Source organism: Dama dama, chromosome 7, assembly GCF_033118175.1.
Source record: "Dama dama isolate Ldn47 chromosome 7, ASM3311817v1, whole genome shotgun sequence".
In the NCBI taxonomy this organism is placed as follows: domain Eukaryota; kingdom Metazoa; phylum Chordata; class Mammalia; order Artiodactyla; family Cervidae; genus Dama; species Dama dama.
Genome location: NC_083687.1, coordinates 12,704,703 through 12,722,034, shown reverse-complemented (window position 1 = coordinate 12,722,034; position 17,332 = coordinate 12,704,703). Strand labels below are relative to the sequence as shown.

At 47.6% G+C, this 17,332-nt stretch overlaps 1 protein-coding gene across 2 annotated transcripts in view; it reads right to left on the bottom strand.

Moving 5' to 3' along the window:
• Positions 1-411: 411 nt before the first annotated feature.
• Positions 412-17,332, bottom strand: part of BRPF3 (bromodomain and PHD finger containing 3) — a 34,557-nt gene continuing 17,636 nt past the window's right edge. For both annotated transcript variants that reach the window (XM_061146539.1, XM_061146540.1), the window contains exons 9-13: positions 14,836-14,929; positions 10,836-10,933; positions 7,870-7,967; positions 3,980-4,134; positions 412-2,711 (exon numbers count right to left, since the gene is read on the bottom strand). In XM_061146539.1, coding sequence (XP_061002522.1) covers positions 2,528-2,711; positions 3,980-4,134; positions 7,870-7,967; positions 10,836-10,933; positions 14,836-14,929 — 629 coding nt within the window. In that variant the 3' untranslated portion in view covers positions 412-2,527. The remainder of the gene's footprint in view (positions 2,712-3,979; positions 4,135-7,869; positions 7,968-10,835; positions 10,934-14,835; positions 14,930-17,332) is intronic.

The following is a 17,332-nucleotide window of genomic DNA, read 5'->3' as shown; positions in this document are numbered from 1 at the left end:
ACAAAGGAGGTGGGGACAGCCTAGAGTTTCCAATTCTGCAAGCCTGGTGAACAGGTACCCGATTTGTCCAAAGGGCCATTTCTCCTGCTGGATGAGGAGCAACATGCTCCTGAAGGAAGGTGGCCACAGGGCAGCGGAGGTGTGGGAGGCAGGCTGGACCTTCCACAACTCCCAAAAGGCAGCGCTGCTGGGGAGAAAAACATCAGAAACCGTCCTCACATCTCTTCCAGGGGTCTAAGAGACAGACAAGCAGGCAGACAGAGCACGCTCCAGCTGGGAGTCTATAATGGCTTGGCAACCCCATTCTTAATGCAACCACTGATGGCCCTGGCCTCCTGAGGAGGGAGAGGGCTGCAGAGATTAGGAGGAGAAGGGCAGGCCCCACTGACAACCATAAACACACACAGCGGCTGCTGCCCATTAGAACATTTATTTCTCAGAGAGAAAATAAGTTTAAGACAGTCATATTATAGTAGGTAAAATTAACTTTTGTATTCTTTACAAGCATAGAGTTTTCTCTGTTTATTACCTCTCTTATACCATCTGTTATAAACAATTCTAGAAAGCAAATAAAGTTACTTTCTACAATAAATAGAGCATCGTGTGCTTCACAGCAGACGCGACTGAGACACGTAGGCCCCATGCCACAGCAGGATCTGAGCCGTTTCCCGTTCTAAAAGAGCAGTTTTAAAAATGAGACTCAGAGACGGAAAGATTCAGAGAGACTAAGAAAAAGAAAAAGACAGACAGGCTAAGAAAGAGAAAGTGTTGGGAGGAAGAGATACACAGAAAGAGAAAGCCCCAAGATCTTACGACACAGGTTGAGACAAGGGTCACAGAGTCCACAGCCAACCGACTACCTGGGGGGGGGGACGCATTGGCTCCTTTAAATAAAACACACGGTGTGCGTTTAAAGTACTCAGCCACACAATGGAGGACTCCAGTAATGGAAACTATAGGCCTGAATAATTTAGAACAGTATTTTACAATTATATACACTATGTCCTTCCCTAGCCATAGGCATTGTAGTTTTATTATTGTACAAAATCCAAAACCCCGTCCTTTATTATGTTATAGAGAGTTTTGTTGGTTCCCTTTTAAACTCTGGCTCGTGTCCCAAGTGTATAAGAAGTCGTGGCGGTTGGTTGGTTGTATTTTTAAAAAGTCAAGTGCGTAAAAATGGCAGTGATCTCCCCAGTGACTTCGTTTTGTCCAAAACTCCCCTATGAAAAATTTAAAACAATTAAAAAGAACGTCAGGTTAAAAATCAACATGGCGATCAGTGGCCGGCAACCTGGCCCTGCAACTTTGGTGCTTAAGAGGTGAAAAGAAACGTCAGAGAACAGACATCGAAGCCTCTGAAAGTTGTGTTGGTTTGTCAGTCAGCATTCCCCCGTTTCACAGTTTTTGTTTTTTCCCTTCTGTTTTTGAGAAGGTAAAGGTGGAGAGGGGGTTGAAGGAAAAGCGAGGAGGGGACAGCGAGTCTGAAAGAAACGTGCTGCACTCCCTGGAGTTTGCAGCAGCAGAGGCTGAGCAGGGCAGAGCAGAGGACAGGAAGATGCTGGACTATAGGCCCCTTGCCGTCCCTGGTGGTAATGAGAGCCTAGAGACTGCAGGGACAGAAAATGAAAACCCGTGAGGCGGCTAGGAGGAGGAAAAGAGCAGACCCGGCCAAAGGGCACAGCTTCACCCCAACAGCCTGCAGAATCCACGTGGACAGATGGCCACGGGCACCAGAAGCCTGGTCTGCTGACAGGAGCCCGCCCAGGCTGAGCCCACCTCTCTGCAAGGCAGAGGCCCTGCCTCAATCCAAGGGGGCAGCTCTCACAGTCTGGCCTCTGCTGTTTGCCTGCAGCACATACAAGGGGGCGGGGAGGTGTGCTGGTGAAGGGGTCACCCAAGTGGTAGTTAGCAGCTGGCCTCAAAGGGAATAAGACATAAAAAGAAAAAAGATCAGTTTGGTGATGGTTTCTGTCAGTTTGGCACAAGAGAAAGCTGGGAAAGGAACACAGGAGAACGAGAGGCTGGGCAGAGGTGCAGAAGATGGTTCAGGGAAGAGGTGGGAGGAGGGGTGATGGAGGGAGAGAGGGTGAGCTCCATGAGATTCCCGCAGGACCCAAGTGTATCCACAGCACCTCTGGGGTCAGCGTTCGAGCCTCGCTCACCCTGAGGTGTAGTTAGTTAGGAGTGGGTTGGAGGGCACCAGGCACAGCCTTGAGCAAGCCCAAGACCTCTTGCTTTCCAGGGCCAGGTTTATCTCCGTGGCTGGGCCCAAACCTCACAGCTGTTTCTACTTCTAACTGGTTCTTCAATGGACCAGCCCAGGGGGAGCTCGGGTGGGAGTTTTTGGCACAGCAGGCCCACCAGGGGAACCACGCAGTTAGTCAAAACTGGGGCCTTGCCCATGGGGAGGACACAGCCCAGTGCCTGGCCTGCCATGGGAGGGGGAAGCAGCCGGCCGTATGCCTGGCTGGGGCCGGAAGAGGCTTCTCTGTGCCCTGCAGGACGGAGGCAGGGCGGGCCCCCCTTACAGGTAGCTGGAGGTGACGAAGGAGTGGGGCCCCCGCACGCGGCTCAGGTGGATCATCGCGCGGTCGTAGGCCACCTGCACTGACTTGCGGATGCTGGTCTTGCGGCCTTCCAGCATCTTGAGCTTGTCCACAGTGTCTTCCACACCCAGGGGCAGGACTTTGTCCCTCGGAAGCCACTGCCTAAAATATAAGCATAGTAAGAGGCCTGGACCGTGGTGGGTCCCACAGGAGGCTCCTCTGGACCCACTTGCCCATGACCAGCCAAGCCAGGCGGAGGGGACAGGGAGAGGGAGGCAGACTGGGATGCTGCAGGCAGGAGGCCACGAAGGGACTTATTTTGTAGCCAGGCCCTTACGTGGGCCCCAGGACACTCGGCTTAGAAGGTTGCTGGAAGGAAGCCCATGTGCCCCCTGGAGGGCTCTGAGCCTCACCCTGCCTTGGAGAGTCAGGCGGCTTTGTTAAGGAAGTAGAGCTGTTGCTAGGAGTCAGTGGAATGATTTCTGGTGGGGCCTACACCTGCTGTTTTTAAAAGATCCCTGGGTGAGTTGAACGTATGGGTGAGAGCCCAGCCTCTGGAGCCAGATCCTGGTTTGTATCCCAGTTCTAGCTATAGGTTCTTGGCTTTCTGAGCCTCAGCTTTCTCAGCTGCAAAATGGATTGGGAGGGGATTGATGAGGATTTAAATGAGGATCAAATGAAATCACTCATGTAAAGCAATCTGCATAAGGACATAGAGTAAATGCTCGATAGATAATGGTAATAGTTATTAGCTAGTCCTGCCTCCCCACTCTACAGAAGCAGGGGTGAAGGAATCCTCCTGCTGGCCTTTTTAAACCATGAGCAGACAAGCCCCTTGGAGTGCGTTCTGCACTTCCCACAAATCCCCACCCACCCAGGACTGAGACACGCATTCCCGCAGCCGCTGGGAGGAGCGGCAGATTATAGGCTCTCAAGTGAGCCTCTCTCCAGGAATCACCCCCACAAGGACAGCCAGCATTCAAGGCCTGGTTGACGCTGGGGTGCAGGGGCACGGCCCCCATTTCTGACATCTCTAATGAGCTCAAACAGGATCAGCTGTAGCCTCTGCAGTTCCAACTGCCTCCTCTGCCTAGGGCTGCACCCCTCACCCTTCACCCCCACAGCTTTCCCAAGAAGCCTCCTAACACAAATCTCCAACTCAGAGTGCTTCTCAGAGACTCTGATCTAACCCCCCCTCAGTTACCATTAGCACTATTCAGCATTGTCATTCCTAACACTAAATCACCACTCTCATGGCAAAGGCAGACTAGCTGCTGGCAGGTAACCTTTCACCTTCAACTGAGCACAGAGGCAAAGTGGCTGAGTCCACAGCCCTGTGTGCCCCCAGCACGTCAGCATTAGAACAGCACCCCAGTCGGGCCCCCCAGCCTGCGTCCTGGTGCACCCTTCCAGCGGCAGCACGCACTCACCAGGTGCGCTTGTTGTCAAAGAAGAGGACAAGGAAGAGCTTCTCTCCGGCCTCGGCCTGTTTCTGCTCGCCCAGCTTCAGCACATCCAGTGGGGGAACGGGGATGGGGACACCATTGTGCAGGAGGCCCTCCCGGGGCATCTTGGGGTCGATGATCTGGAAGCAGAGGGGAGAGGAGTCAGCAAGGGGCGGACGGGGTGAATTGTGCACCCTGCTGCAGGACTAAGCACTGAGCCACCCTACACCAGAGCTGTGTGTAGCAGATTGACCCTGCCTGACTCGGTGTTGGAGGGGCTGACCTCTTCCAATGACCCTCAGTACCCCAAACATAAACCTTGACTCTGTTTCCCCAGACACCGTTCTAATCCTTCGGCTCTTTCCAGTAAGACCTTCCAATGAGAAAGCTTGCTCCATCAACTGTCAGGCCCAAAGCTGAAAGAGAAGGTCTGGGAAGCCAGGGCATTGTCAGAAGTGAGTGGACTGTCTCTGATGTCCAGGCCAGATAGATAAACGTGTTCCTCCCAATGTCCCTTAGAGGAGAGCAATAAAGGCCATTTCCCTGCCAATTTCCCTTTAGAACCTGTATAATTCATTTCAAACTCTCAGGGGCATTCCTAGACACCATGGCTGTGGAAAAGGTTTTGCCTCAGCTAGAGGGCCCACCCCCTCGGTTTCACCTAAACATATCTTCTGGTTACCCACCACCTTCCTGTCTATTATCCTTCCTGGTGTGTAGACCAGATACAATTTTAACATCCCATGGTAAGGTCAGAGAGAAGCCAAGAGACTGAGCTTGGAGGGCTGCTGGAGAGGGGGAGAATGATGTGGTTGGAAACAAAGGCCACTGGAAGAATCAGTCCTCGAGGCTGCATGCTCCACAGGGGCAGGGGCTCAGCAAAATGCCTGGTGGCATCAACACAACATAACTCACCAGTGCTACAAAGTACTGACACTGTTACTGAAGCTCCTAATTATTCACATATCATCTTATTTCATTCTCTTGCTAATGCTGAGAAGTCTGCTGACAAGTATTAGTCTACAGAGGAAAATGCCAAGCACAGTAGGATGCAGCTGGCTGGGACAAAAACCAGGCACCTGGACTTGAGGCTCGACTGCCCACTGCCTCTTGCACAGCCCTTGCTTCCAGAAGACCTGGCTGATAAAGTCTCTCTGCACCAAGGCCAGGGAGACTTGGAAACTTACCGAGGAAGCAGCTTTCCCCAGAGATGGAAAAATCGTAATTCCTATACCCTGTCCCAGGGGGCCTCTTCTCATAATAATAAATTGCTCTATTTACTTCTGGGTGTCTGCCAGCTTCCTTACATCCGTCTCAAGATAAGCAGCTAAAAGCAGGTGCTCTGGTTAAGAGTTTACTCTAAGGAAGAACCACCCCTACCCTGCCCCCAGCTATATGATTTGATAAAAACTCTAACTCCCAGCCTGTCTGTCCCTCCTGGGACTGATGCTAAAGGTCCTAATGGGAATCACCAGAGAGGCTCTCCTGAGCTTCCTCAATCACCAACAGTGGGGCTAGTGCCTGGCTGGGAAAGTGGGGGCAGACTGTGAAAAATTTCCCCCCAAGGGCAGAAAGAAGATGGGAAAGTCTCCCTCTTAAGGAAAGGTCGCCTCCCTTTTTAAAGAAGACAGAGGCAAATGTACTCCAAATAATGGGCCACACTCACTCAAATGTTATGCAGATGTAAAATAACATGGAAATAAAGTTTATGATAACATTTAATATATTACATAATAAATGTGTACACCCACTATTGTTATAGCTATAATATATAAATAAATAGAAGGAACAATACAAAATGCTTACAGATGATATGTCAGGATGCTGGAGGTTTGTGTTGATTGTCTATACAAGCTTCTATAACGTAGATATGTAATTTTTACAGAAAAACTTTTTTTAAAGAACAAGAGCCCCAGAAAATTAAAAACCATAGTCACTATATGTGCAAGTACATATTTAAGTATGTAGAGGAAAATGACTGGAAGAGTATAAACCAAAATAAAAAACAGAGGCTGTGTTCAGGTGGTAGGGTTTTCAGGTGATGGCTGAATTTCTTTAATTGCAAAAGAAAATTATAATTAAGAGGATAATTAAAAAGGAAAAAAAGAGACGAGTTTTAGACTGACTTTTTTGTATTGGGAGATTTAAAAAGACAAAACCAAACCTGCATAGCCTTAACCACTTCTTCAACAACTAACCTGGGGGTCTCACCGAGAGCAGAGCCTGTGAAGGCAGCCCCAGGCCCAACCTCCCCGGCGCTGGATCACAGGGTGGATTTCCCACCTGCCTCTGCTAAGGAGAGGGGAGGCTGGCAGCATGGGTTCCGATATGACTCCAGCAAGTGGTATAACCTCCGGGAGATACAGTTTCCTCACAAGCAGGAAAAAGATCAGAGTTCTTGTACTCGTTACCTGAAGAGGCTGCTGTGAGACCAGAAAGAGCCACAGACACAGATGAGCAAGGAGCGGCTCAGAGCTCTGTGTGCACACAGGCTGGCAGGGTGGTTCTCAGCCCTCGCTACAGATCACCAGGGAAGTTTTTTAAAAAAATATTCATGCTTGGGTCTGGTTTCAGAGTCTAATATAGTACTTCTGAGATGGAGCCTCAGTATCTGCATCGTTTAAAAAATTCCCCGAGATGATTTTGCTATGTCTCAAAGGTTAGAATCAGTATTTACCAGATGGACATGACCTTCCCAATCAAGGTGGTAAAAATAGAATTTTTAGCTATTATTGGTGGGAGAATAAACTGGAAAGTGAAAGTGTTAGTCGCTCAGCTGTATCCGACTCTTTGTGACACCATGGACTGTAGTCCACCAGACTGCTCCTGTTCACGAGATTCTCCAAGCAAGAATATTGGAGTTGGGTAGCCATTCCCTTCTCCAGGGTATTGAATCTGGGTCCCCTGCATTTAGGCAGATTCTTTGCTGAGTCACCAGGGAAGCCCCATATAAACTGGGATTGCCCCTAACTTTCTAAGGGGCAACTTGGCAATTTGTATCAGAATTCTACATATGCCCCAAAGAAGACATTTCTAAGACTTCTTCACTGTAAAGAAATAATCACAGATGTGCACAGATGTTAAACTACAGTGAAGCTTACCACTGGCTGTTTGTCATAGTGAAACATTCAAACTGATCTAAATAAGGTACACGCATACAACTGAAGATGACACAGCCATGCAAGTGATGCCGATAAAGAATGTTTGATGGCATGAGACACGTGTGCTCATGGTGTGCTGTTAAATAAAGGAAAGGTTAAACAGCACATGGTCTAATATTTATGCATTAAACAACAACAACAACAAAAAAACAGGGCTGAGGGTATACATCAAGAGGTAATCTCTGAACAGATGGGACTGTGGGTGATTTTGAACTCAGTGGCTCAAAACACAGGCTTTGACATCACACACTGTCAAATTCCAACCCTGCCACTTAAAAGCTAGATGACCATGGGTAACAGATCTTCAGTGTTTTCCCCTACAAAATGAGAATAATCATACCTTTCTCCATATTTCAAGGACTTAGCATGACAGACATTTAGCCAAACATTAAGCATTATTAGCAGATTTTATAATTCTCTACAATAAGCACATTTAACTTTTATGCATAATAATTTTTCCATTTAGCAAATAAATATACTCTATTAAAACCCTAAGAGCCCTAGCCTCTGTCTGCATACTGTAACCTATTTTAAGTGCCCTAAGCCTAGCTGGTGTGACCCACCCAGGCTGGGATAAAACCTCCCTCCCTTCTGCAGCTAAAGGCACCCTGACTCCCAACCACACTCTGCTGGCTTGATCCAATCAGATAAGCCCTCGAGGCAAGGCAGGGGCCAGAACCCCCCAGGGGAGGGAGAATGGAAGGGCAGACTCACCAAGGCAGGGTAGGAGGGGTAACCTCGGCACTTGGCCCACACCAGCTCCAGGGGCTCCAGGTCTCCACGGTCTTCAAAGGGCATCAGGAGGCTTCTGCCTGGGGGTGGGGGAGGGGAGGAGACAGGGGGCTTGGAACAGTGCCCAGGAGGCCTGCCCGGGGCCTCCATTTGACTGGAGCAGCCCAGGAATGAGTCAACAACATCCCCTCCACCCTTCCTCTTCCCTACCCTCTCCTGAGTTCTTAAGACTAGATTAGGGGTCAGCAAACTTGTTCTTTAAAAGGTCAAATAGTACATATTTTAGGTTTTATGTGCTACATGTCTCCACTGCATCTACTCAACTCTGCTGTTGTATCATGAAAGCGGTCACAGGCAATTCCTAAATGAATGAGCATTGCTGTGTCCCCATAAAACAATTTCTGGACACTGAAATTTGAACTTTGTATATATTTTCATATTACAAAATATTAATATCATTCTTCTTTTGATCTTCAATCATTTGAAAAAAATATAAAAACCACTCTTAGCTCATGAAAGTGAAAGTGTTAGTCACTCAGTCGCGTCTAACTCTGCAACTCCATGAACTGTAGCCCACCAGACTCCTCTGTCCATAGAATTCTCCAGGCAAGAATACTGGAGTGGGTTGCCATTTCCTTCTCCAGGAAATCTTCCCAACCCAGAGATTGAACCTGGGTCTCCCGCATTGCAGGCAGATTTTTACCAAGTGAGCCAACAGGCAACAAGTTACAGTTTGCTGACCTCTAAACTAGAATCCTACCTAGGTTGATGTTCCTTGAAAAAATATAACTGCTTCATTACCAGAAATACAGAGTATACGGCAGCTTGGCAAAGCCACAGACTGCTCTCTGGGCCTCTGGATGGCAGCTTCATGGAAAAAGACGCCTAGGACAAATATCCCAGAAAACTACCTGCTAAATGAGTTCTTTCCTGACAGGGCCACACCTGGCTCCAGGTCACCTTGCTGCAGAGCACTCAGCAGAGGTTCTCTCTGTGCCTGTTTTGTCAGAGTCTTACACGGGTCCTGGGGCAGACACAGGTCTTCAGCTTTCTTTGTTCTGTACCTAACGCACTAGCACACATGACGGGTCCTTCACAAACATCTCTGAACACGAAGAGGAACCTCCCTTCCCCTTCCCAGCCTATAAACTAGCAACAGTGAGGGGACCACACTCGACTAAGGAAAAACGCCCAAATTCCACAAAGTAGAAATTATGTTCCTAAGGAAACATTACCTCCCATGTTTATAATTTTTTTAAAAATGTATCACTGGTAATGAGGTCTTGTTTTCTACCTACTGAATCAATAGGAATAACCACAAAAAGATAAAATCCAGTATGACTGAAGAGGCAGGCTGTGGGGACACTGGTGCAATCATATACTGCTGAGGAAATTGGGGACCAGTCTAATCCTTTCACAATATAATCTGGTGGCAAGTCTCAAGAGCCATAAAAAAAAGTATGAACCATCTGTTCCAGTAAATGCTTTCCCTGGGAATTTGTTCTTAGAAAAATAACTTCTAAAATGACTGAGAGGCATTTGGACAAAAATATGGGTTCACTGCATTATGTATAGTGTTAAAAGTTGGAAATAACCAAATGTCTAATGAAACAAGTTAAGTAAATTATAATGCATTGACTGGAAGGTTAACATTGAAAAAAGCAATATATGAAAGAACATGAGTTCTGCTTTAGCATTCTGTTAAAAATGTGCCTGAAATAAATGGAAGGCAATGTAGAGAAATGAAGACAATGGTGTTAAGGTGATGGAACAGTGAAAGGTTGGTTTCCTTTTTAAATCTCCTTTGGCATCATTTTAATAATTACATGGTTCTTACAATAAGAATAAAATGTCACTAACAGAAACACAAAGTACGTGCCAAATCCATTCCCAGTTATGCACTAGATGCTGTACAAGTTAATCCAGACATGAGCCCTGCCTTCTAGGCACTGACAGTCAGACAGCAATGAGATATGCAGGCATGCATTCATCAACACACATGAAAAAAGAAATGCATGCGAAGGGAAAATAAAGCAGTTGGGAATAGGAAAGAGAGGAAGAGAAGCCCTGAAGCCTGTATGTTAGACGGAAGCTTCAAAGACAGGGCATCCAGAGCGCACACCCTCCATGGGAGGGCTGGACACAGCTGTGCTCAGAGAACAGCTGCCCTGCAGCTGCCCCACCTGAGCACCACCTAGTCCTCTCCTGCGGCTCTGCCCTGCCCTTCATTCCCTCAGTCCAAGGAGATAACATCCAAGTATTTACTGTTTGGGCCTGCTGGAATAGACACTCTCATGGGGAGAGGGGTGCAAGTACTGGATCACATGAAATTACAGGGTTATGTGTGAAATTCAGTAACTTGGAGCAGACTGGAAATATCTGTCAGAAATACAAATGCATACTTCCTTCAATACAGAAAGAGTGTATGTGTAGATATACTCCCCAGGGATACAAAATGAGCTTTGTACCTGGTTGCTCACTGCAACACTGACTATGACAACTAAATGAAAACAATCTAAATGTCCATCTGCAGAGGGCCAGCTGAGTACACGATAGCACTCCTATGTAGTGGAGCATTAGGCAGCCAATAAAAAGCACAGAAGAATCTCGAAAATATATTATTAACCAAAAAAAGGCATGGTTTAGAGGAATGTGCATGTTAGACTTCCCTGCTCACTCTTTTGAATATATTGCACAAGTTTTTGGCTGTGTACGTATGGATTACATCTGGAAAGACACAAAAGAAACCACTGAACACTGGCTCGTTCTGACTTTTTTCACCAAAGCATGTGTCACTTATTCAAAATAAGATGAATTATTTCAGAGGAAGGGGACATCTCCCTGCCCTGTGTCCAGTCTGGAGGAGTCCCTGCCCAGGACTCCAGGGTTTGGCTGTGGTTCTTCGGAAGGCCTGGTTCCCCCAGATGCACCTGTACAGCACTCCTTACCTGAGCTGTTGTAGTCAGAGTCTCCGTTCACACCTTCCAGGAAGGGGACTCGAGACAGGGCTGGCTTCCCCCGGCTGCGTTTGGGAGGCGTCAGACCACTGCATGTAGGGAGGGAGGGGAGTGAAATGAGGAGTTTAAACGACTAACACACCCACTTCTGCTCTCCACCTCTGCTGGGGGCAGAGTCGCAACAGCTCTTCAAGGAGAACGGTTTCTCACCTTCCCCTAAACATTCACACAGACCCATGACATACTTCTAACCAAAATGTTCCCACGAAGCTTAAGGAAACATGTCACCCGTGTGGAAGGACTGAACTTGGAAAGTGAAGCCTGCTCCCCTGCCCAGGGACACTGAATTTCACCCAGAGGGTAGGTCACCCCAGGCACTTGTCAATCCTTCCAGAGTCTAAGCAGTCTGGCCACGAGGAGGGCCTCTTCTCACGTCTGCCCAGAATCCTTTACTCTGTGGTTCACATAGCTTGTCTAGAAACCAATTCCTTTTTGAGGCACAAAAATCTGCCTCATTCCCAAATTTTCTATAATGGACATGCCTTACTTCCTTAATTAGGAAAGACATTTTTAAATTGGAAAAACAATCCACTTCTCACTTCTACTTTATGTGTGTGAAGTTTTTCTTAGACAGAGATGGATTTTTTTTAACTAGCAAGCAGACGGGGTTTTTTTTTTAATGCGGTTATTGCAAGGAGAAAAAAAATCATATATTAGATAAAGACTACATGGTAATAGGCAAAAATGAGACTAGTAATACAAGAATAATGATATAACTGGAACCCACATAGGCACTAGTATTTTTAAATTGCTTCCAATGCAATTTCTAATGTACCACCATAGTTAGAAGCCTTTGGGCAAGAATGATGTGGCTAAGGTTTTTTTTTCCAATCAAACTTTAAAAACTATTACTGCTATATGCTACTGCTGCTAAGTTGTTTCAGTCATGTCTGACTGTGCGACCCCACAGACGGCAGCCCACCAGGCTCCACCATCCCTGGGATTCTCCAGGCAAGAACACTGGAGTGGGTTGCCATTGCTTTCTGCGATTACTGCTATATAATTCTCCCAATAACAGAAATGCTTAAAAGGCAAGCCAACAACCTGTAGCAGAGCAGAAATGCTTAAGAAACCTCTAGTGGGAAAAAATAAAAAAGAAACCTCTAGTGGGATAAGAAGAGGATGAAGTTAAGACTGGTTGGAGAGTAGAGTGCTCCTGTTTTACTGAATCATAACTGACTTTATCACGATCTTACACAGAAAACCCAGCACAACCAGAACCCAATCAATCATAATCCTTCACTAACTAGCAGGTTGGGAGCTTTCCTCCTGCTGGTCAGGACCTGTTGGGGAAAAAAACAAAAGAACACCCAGTTCATATTCAGGATTCAGTTCCCACGCACCCTACAAAAATCTGTCACTGGGCTTAGAGAATATGAGCCCCTATAAAAATGTAAGAAACGGCAGTTCTATTAGGGAAATCTCTCCAACTTTACATCATGGATCCAGGGAGACACCTCCAAATACAACAGAGGAGGTCGCAACCAAGTGGCTATGAGAGAAACTCTGGAGCCAAACTACCTGGGTTCAGAATCTGACTCTTTTACTCATTCATTCTGTTACCCTGAGCAAGGTACTTAACCTCTCTGAGGCTTGTGTTCTCCATGTGATACTATGAGGATTTAATGCGTTAATACACAGGAAGCACTCAGTACAGCACACACTAAGTACTCAATAAACAGCAGGTATATAGTAAACATTGTTGTATGTGCAGGCTCAGTCGCTAACTTGTATCCAACTCTTTGTGACTCCATGAACCAGGCTCCATAGGATTCTCCAGGAAAGAATGCTGGAGTGGGTTGCCATTTCTTCCCCCAGAGGATCTTCTCTACCCACGGATGGAGCTGAAGTTTCCTGCACCTCCTGCATCGGCAGGCCGATTCTTTGCTACTGAGCCATCTGGGGAGCCCAAATATTATTATAAAAAAGGCACTAAATTTTAACGTCTCACTTTAATATTATAAATTACGGAGGATGAGCTCCGAGAAGGATGAGCTCAATGGGGTAGGATACAACACCAAAACTAGATCCCTGTTTTCTTGTTTTACAGAAAAAAGCACAAGTAACTCAATCACGGCTGGCACTTCCACCCTCTCTCCAAGTTACCCAGGCCTAAGCAGACCACCCAATCTATAAATATTTTGCTTACTGGTTTAACGTTTATCTCTCCTTTCTAGAAGATAAACTCCATGAGAACAGACATCTTATCAGGGCTTAGAACAGTGCCTGGCTCAATTAATAATTGAGTAAATGACCCATAGAAGAGAGGGCAGCTCCAACCTGCTCAGAAAATCATTAGAAAAGATAAATCCAAAGACAGGAGGGGAAGGGGATGGGATTAGTAACCAGAAATTCTTTCAAGGTTCTTTATCCTGCAATCATATGATTCCAGTCTAATTAATAAGGAAAATCTTCCTTTATGTACTTACCACCACAGTGTTAAGGAGGGAGGAGAGAAGGGAGGGAGAGAGAGACAAAGAAAGACAGAAAAAATTCTGTGGTTTAAGTTCTAAATCTCCTGTTTCAAACCCTGAAATTCTACTGAGAACCACTGAGTTAAAGAGGAAATGCCTTCCAAGGGCATTGTTTCCACAGTGAGCAGGAACTCAGAGATACTGGTGGCTTTGGCATGCTCTGCAGAAAGGCAAGCAGTGTGAACAGGCAGGCTAGCCAGAGCCTGGCCTGGCTTGCTCCTGTGGCTCACAGCTGGGAAGAGTGCCCTTTGTGGAGGGAGGAGCCCAACACACCTTCTACTTTTAGTCATGGGCTAAGCGGGGACAGTGTGATAACCCCACTCCTACCCTACCCCAATGAACTGAGTTTCCAGGCACCCTATCTTTGAATGGAGTCAGGAATTTCAACCCAGGACCAGGCTAGCAGCATCTGTATGATTCTGAAACCTCTGCCTCTTCTCTATGCCTAGTAACTGTGTACCCATCCACTCCCCTTTATGCTCCAGGGCTGCAACAAGGAGTGAGAAAGCCAGGACTTATCTGAGGCTTTGTGGGGAAGAAATGTCAAAGCACCCACTGAAATCTGGGCCCTGCTGTGGTGGGAGAGCAGCCCAGGCCCAACGGGCAGCACCAGGGTAAAGCGAGAACCCAATAGAACCTACACCCAGCCTGCCTTGGAGGCAGTTCAAACAAAGACGCAGAGTTTTCTGGTGCTGTCTGGCATCTCCTCCCCCGACTCTGAAACCAGGATCCATCCAGTCGCCATGTGGAGGGACCACGAGGTCAGCCTTCTGGATAAATCATTTTCCCTTTGTGGCACCGAAAGTCTCCCATTTCCAAGAGTCCCACACTCCCTGGTATCTTGCAGAGGACACAACACAGCAGAGTTTCAGTAAACTCTTAGACTTGGAAGATACTTGAAGGTTCTGCTCTCAGAAATCCTCCCTTTAGGTGAAAGAATGGGAAGAGAAACCCACCCCTTCCCAGATCAAGGATGGCAGAAGAGCTGGGGCCTCGGTCAGAATAAAGGCAACATCAACCTTCCTATCTGCTCATTTCTTACTCCCACACCACACTTCTAAAGGGGCCATTGCTATGATACCCCAAAAAGCAAAAGACAAAGCCATCTATAACTAGGTTATCTATGGGCTGGGGAGAGGGTGGGGACTGACTCGAACGTTAGCTTCCCTGAGCAGCACCGTCCTGGCTGTCCCCACCCCTGGAGCCCATTCAGCTCTGCAAACCCTGTGAAGCATGAGCGCCACCCCTCCCCTGCCGTCAGACCAGGCCTGACAGCCAAGGGTCATGGCGTTCCCTAGGAGCTACCAGAAGCACAGACAAGCGGCCTTGGGAGATAGCAGGGGTAGGGCAAGGAAAAACTGAGATCGGCGGGAGGAGGTTCAATCTGCAGCTGAAAGGAAATTAAACGGAGAGAGGTAGCACAGCTGCTGGCAAAGCTCTGGGACAAGGGTTCTTACCTGCAAGCTTCAAATGCCAGTCCACTGCTGAGACCCAAACTACATTCTGAGTCAGATCCACTTTCAGTGTGTTTTCCAAAGCCGTTGGTCACGCCTGCCAAGGACACACAGAGTGAGCCTGAGTGCAGAAACCCCCAACCCCTGACACATGCCGCAGTGTGAGGCAGCTGCCTTGGGAGGGCTCGGGAGGAGGGGTGGAGGCCAGTAGGTCCCTTCCCTTGGGCAATGGGTCTTGGGTGGTGGAGAGAACCTGATAAAGTGGGGGGGGGCGGAGATGGTGGGTAGAGCAAGGAACAGACACTCCATTTTCCTTCCCATCCTTCTGGGTATTCTTGAAGGAAACAGCCCACAGCTCATTCTAGTTACTGTCACTTGACTACAGTGGGAAATATCAAGACTTCCTCACTCTGGCTGGCTCACGAGACCCTGAATCTGCTTCTAATTTCAAGCCTCAATTATCGGGGAGTCTCCTCTGCCTCTTGGGGAGCCCACCCACCTTGCCTGTTCAGATAAACAGTCACACACCCTATCCATCACATGGCTGGCAACAACTAACTTCATTCTTTTGGGATGGTGTCAGGGGAGGCTGGGACCGGATAAGGGCTGCGTCAGCCACGCCCTGAGATATCTAGCAGAGCTAGTCAAAGTTAAGGATAGGGGAAACTTTTCAGCAGATCCAGAGAGATGAGACCTTCTCAGGATGGGGAGTCAGATTCCCTGGGTTCTACACTGGGCTCTGAAATATGGGTCCCTTTTCCTATTTAGCCTTGACTTCTCCTTTCCTAAAGTCAAGGTAATACTTTTTTACTTATAGAGGATGCTATTAGGTATGAATAAGGGAAGGTCTGTTTACAGCAGGAAGTCCTTCAGAGGCAAATGAAGACTAATCATCCCAGGGACATAACTTTCATCTGCTCTGAAATCTTCAACTCTCTATCTATCTATCCAATTCCCAACCACAATCCAGAATCCTACAAGTCTGATAGCTGAGCCAAGTGCTCAAGAGCTCGGAGTCACATATACCTCAGCCAGAAAACTGAAGCAAGTTACACCTGTGAGAGCAGGTGTCTGAGCCAACACATCCGTGCCCTAACCTGGCTCTGCCTCGAACATTACCACCTCAATTTAAATCACGAAAGCCAGCTGTGCCTCATTTGTAAAGGATCAACACCTGCTTTTGTGAGACTCCACTAACGCCGTGCAAAAACATTCCTAGGCACCAAGTAGCTGAGATAGTGGAGGAGAAGCAGACTTCAGCCCCAAGCAGTGGGCCCTCTCAGGCTGCATGAGCCTGACATCCAGATCTACTTTCCTATGGCAGGATCTTTCATTTTTAGTGCACCGTGCCGTTTGGCTGTGCCTGATATAGCTCAACAGATGACAACAATAACTGCTACCATCTACCGCTATATACCAAGTGCTTTATATAGGCTGCTTCCAATCCTTAAAGCCCTGCAAAGAAGTATCACTAGCCTCATGTCAGAAATAAGGAATAGAATCAGAGAGGTTAACTGATATGCCCCAGGATACGCAGCTGGCAAGAAGATGGGATTTGAACTCAAGTCTGCCTAATTAACTTCGGGGCTTCCCAGGTGGCATAGTGGTAAAGAAACTGCCTGCCAATGCAGGAGACATAAAAGATGCCAGTTCGATCCCTGGGTTGGAAGATCTCCTGGAGGAGGGCAAAGCAACCCACTCCAGTATTCTTGCCTGGAAAATCACATGGATAGAGGAGCCTGGTGGGACACGACGACTGAAGCGACTTAGTGCACACACACAGCCTACTTCAGACTCAAGTTCCTGACACACACACACACCACACACACACAGCCTACTTCAGGCTCAAGTTCCCAACACACACACACACACACACACACACAGCCTACTTCAGGCTCAAGTTCTACACACACATACCACACACACACAGCCTACTTCAGGCTCAAGTTCCCAACACACACACACACACAGCCTACTTCAGGCTCAAGTTACACACATATACACAGCCTACTTCACACACACAGGCTACTTCAGCCCCAAGTTACACACACAGACACACACACCCTACTTCAGGCTCAAGTTCCTGACTCTATATACCATCCTACTGCCCTAATACAGGCAAGCTTGGGCCAGATGGGAAGGGAAGGTATTGCTCAAAACAAAGTGTTAGGCAGGAAGCAAGCAAAACAGAGAAAAGCATGTGTTAACCACACAGTCCAAACCCACCCACATAACAGGACATGAGAAGCAAAACCCAGGGCAGGCCCCTTCCTGCCAAGTGAGCTGGGCTTCCATATTCCACCAGGACTAAACTACTGCTCTGTCTGGTAACGGAGATCCGGCACGTTCAGGCCCACCTCGCCCAGTGTGTTGGTCCCTGACGCTCCGGGAAGCCCCTCTCCAAACTGTTCCTCACAGGAACTCTGTCCTTGGTTCCACATACCACAGCCTGAGCTCTTTGCTGCTTTTTACTCTGTCCTCATCCTCAGGGCCAGCTCAA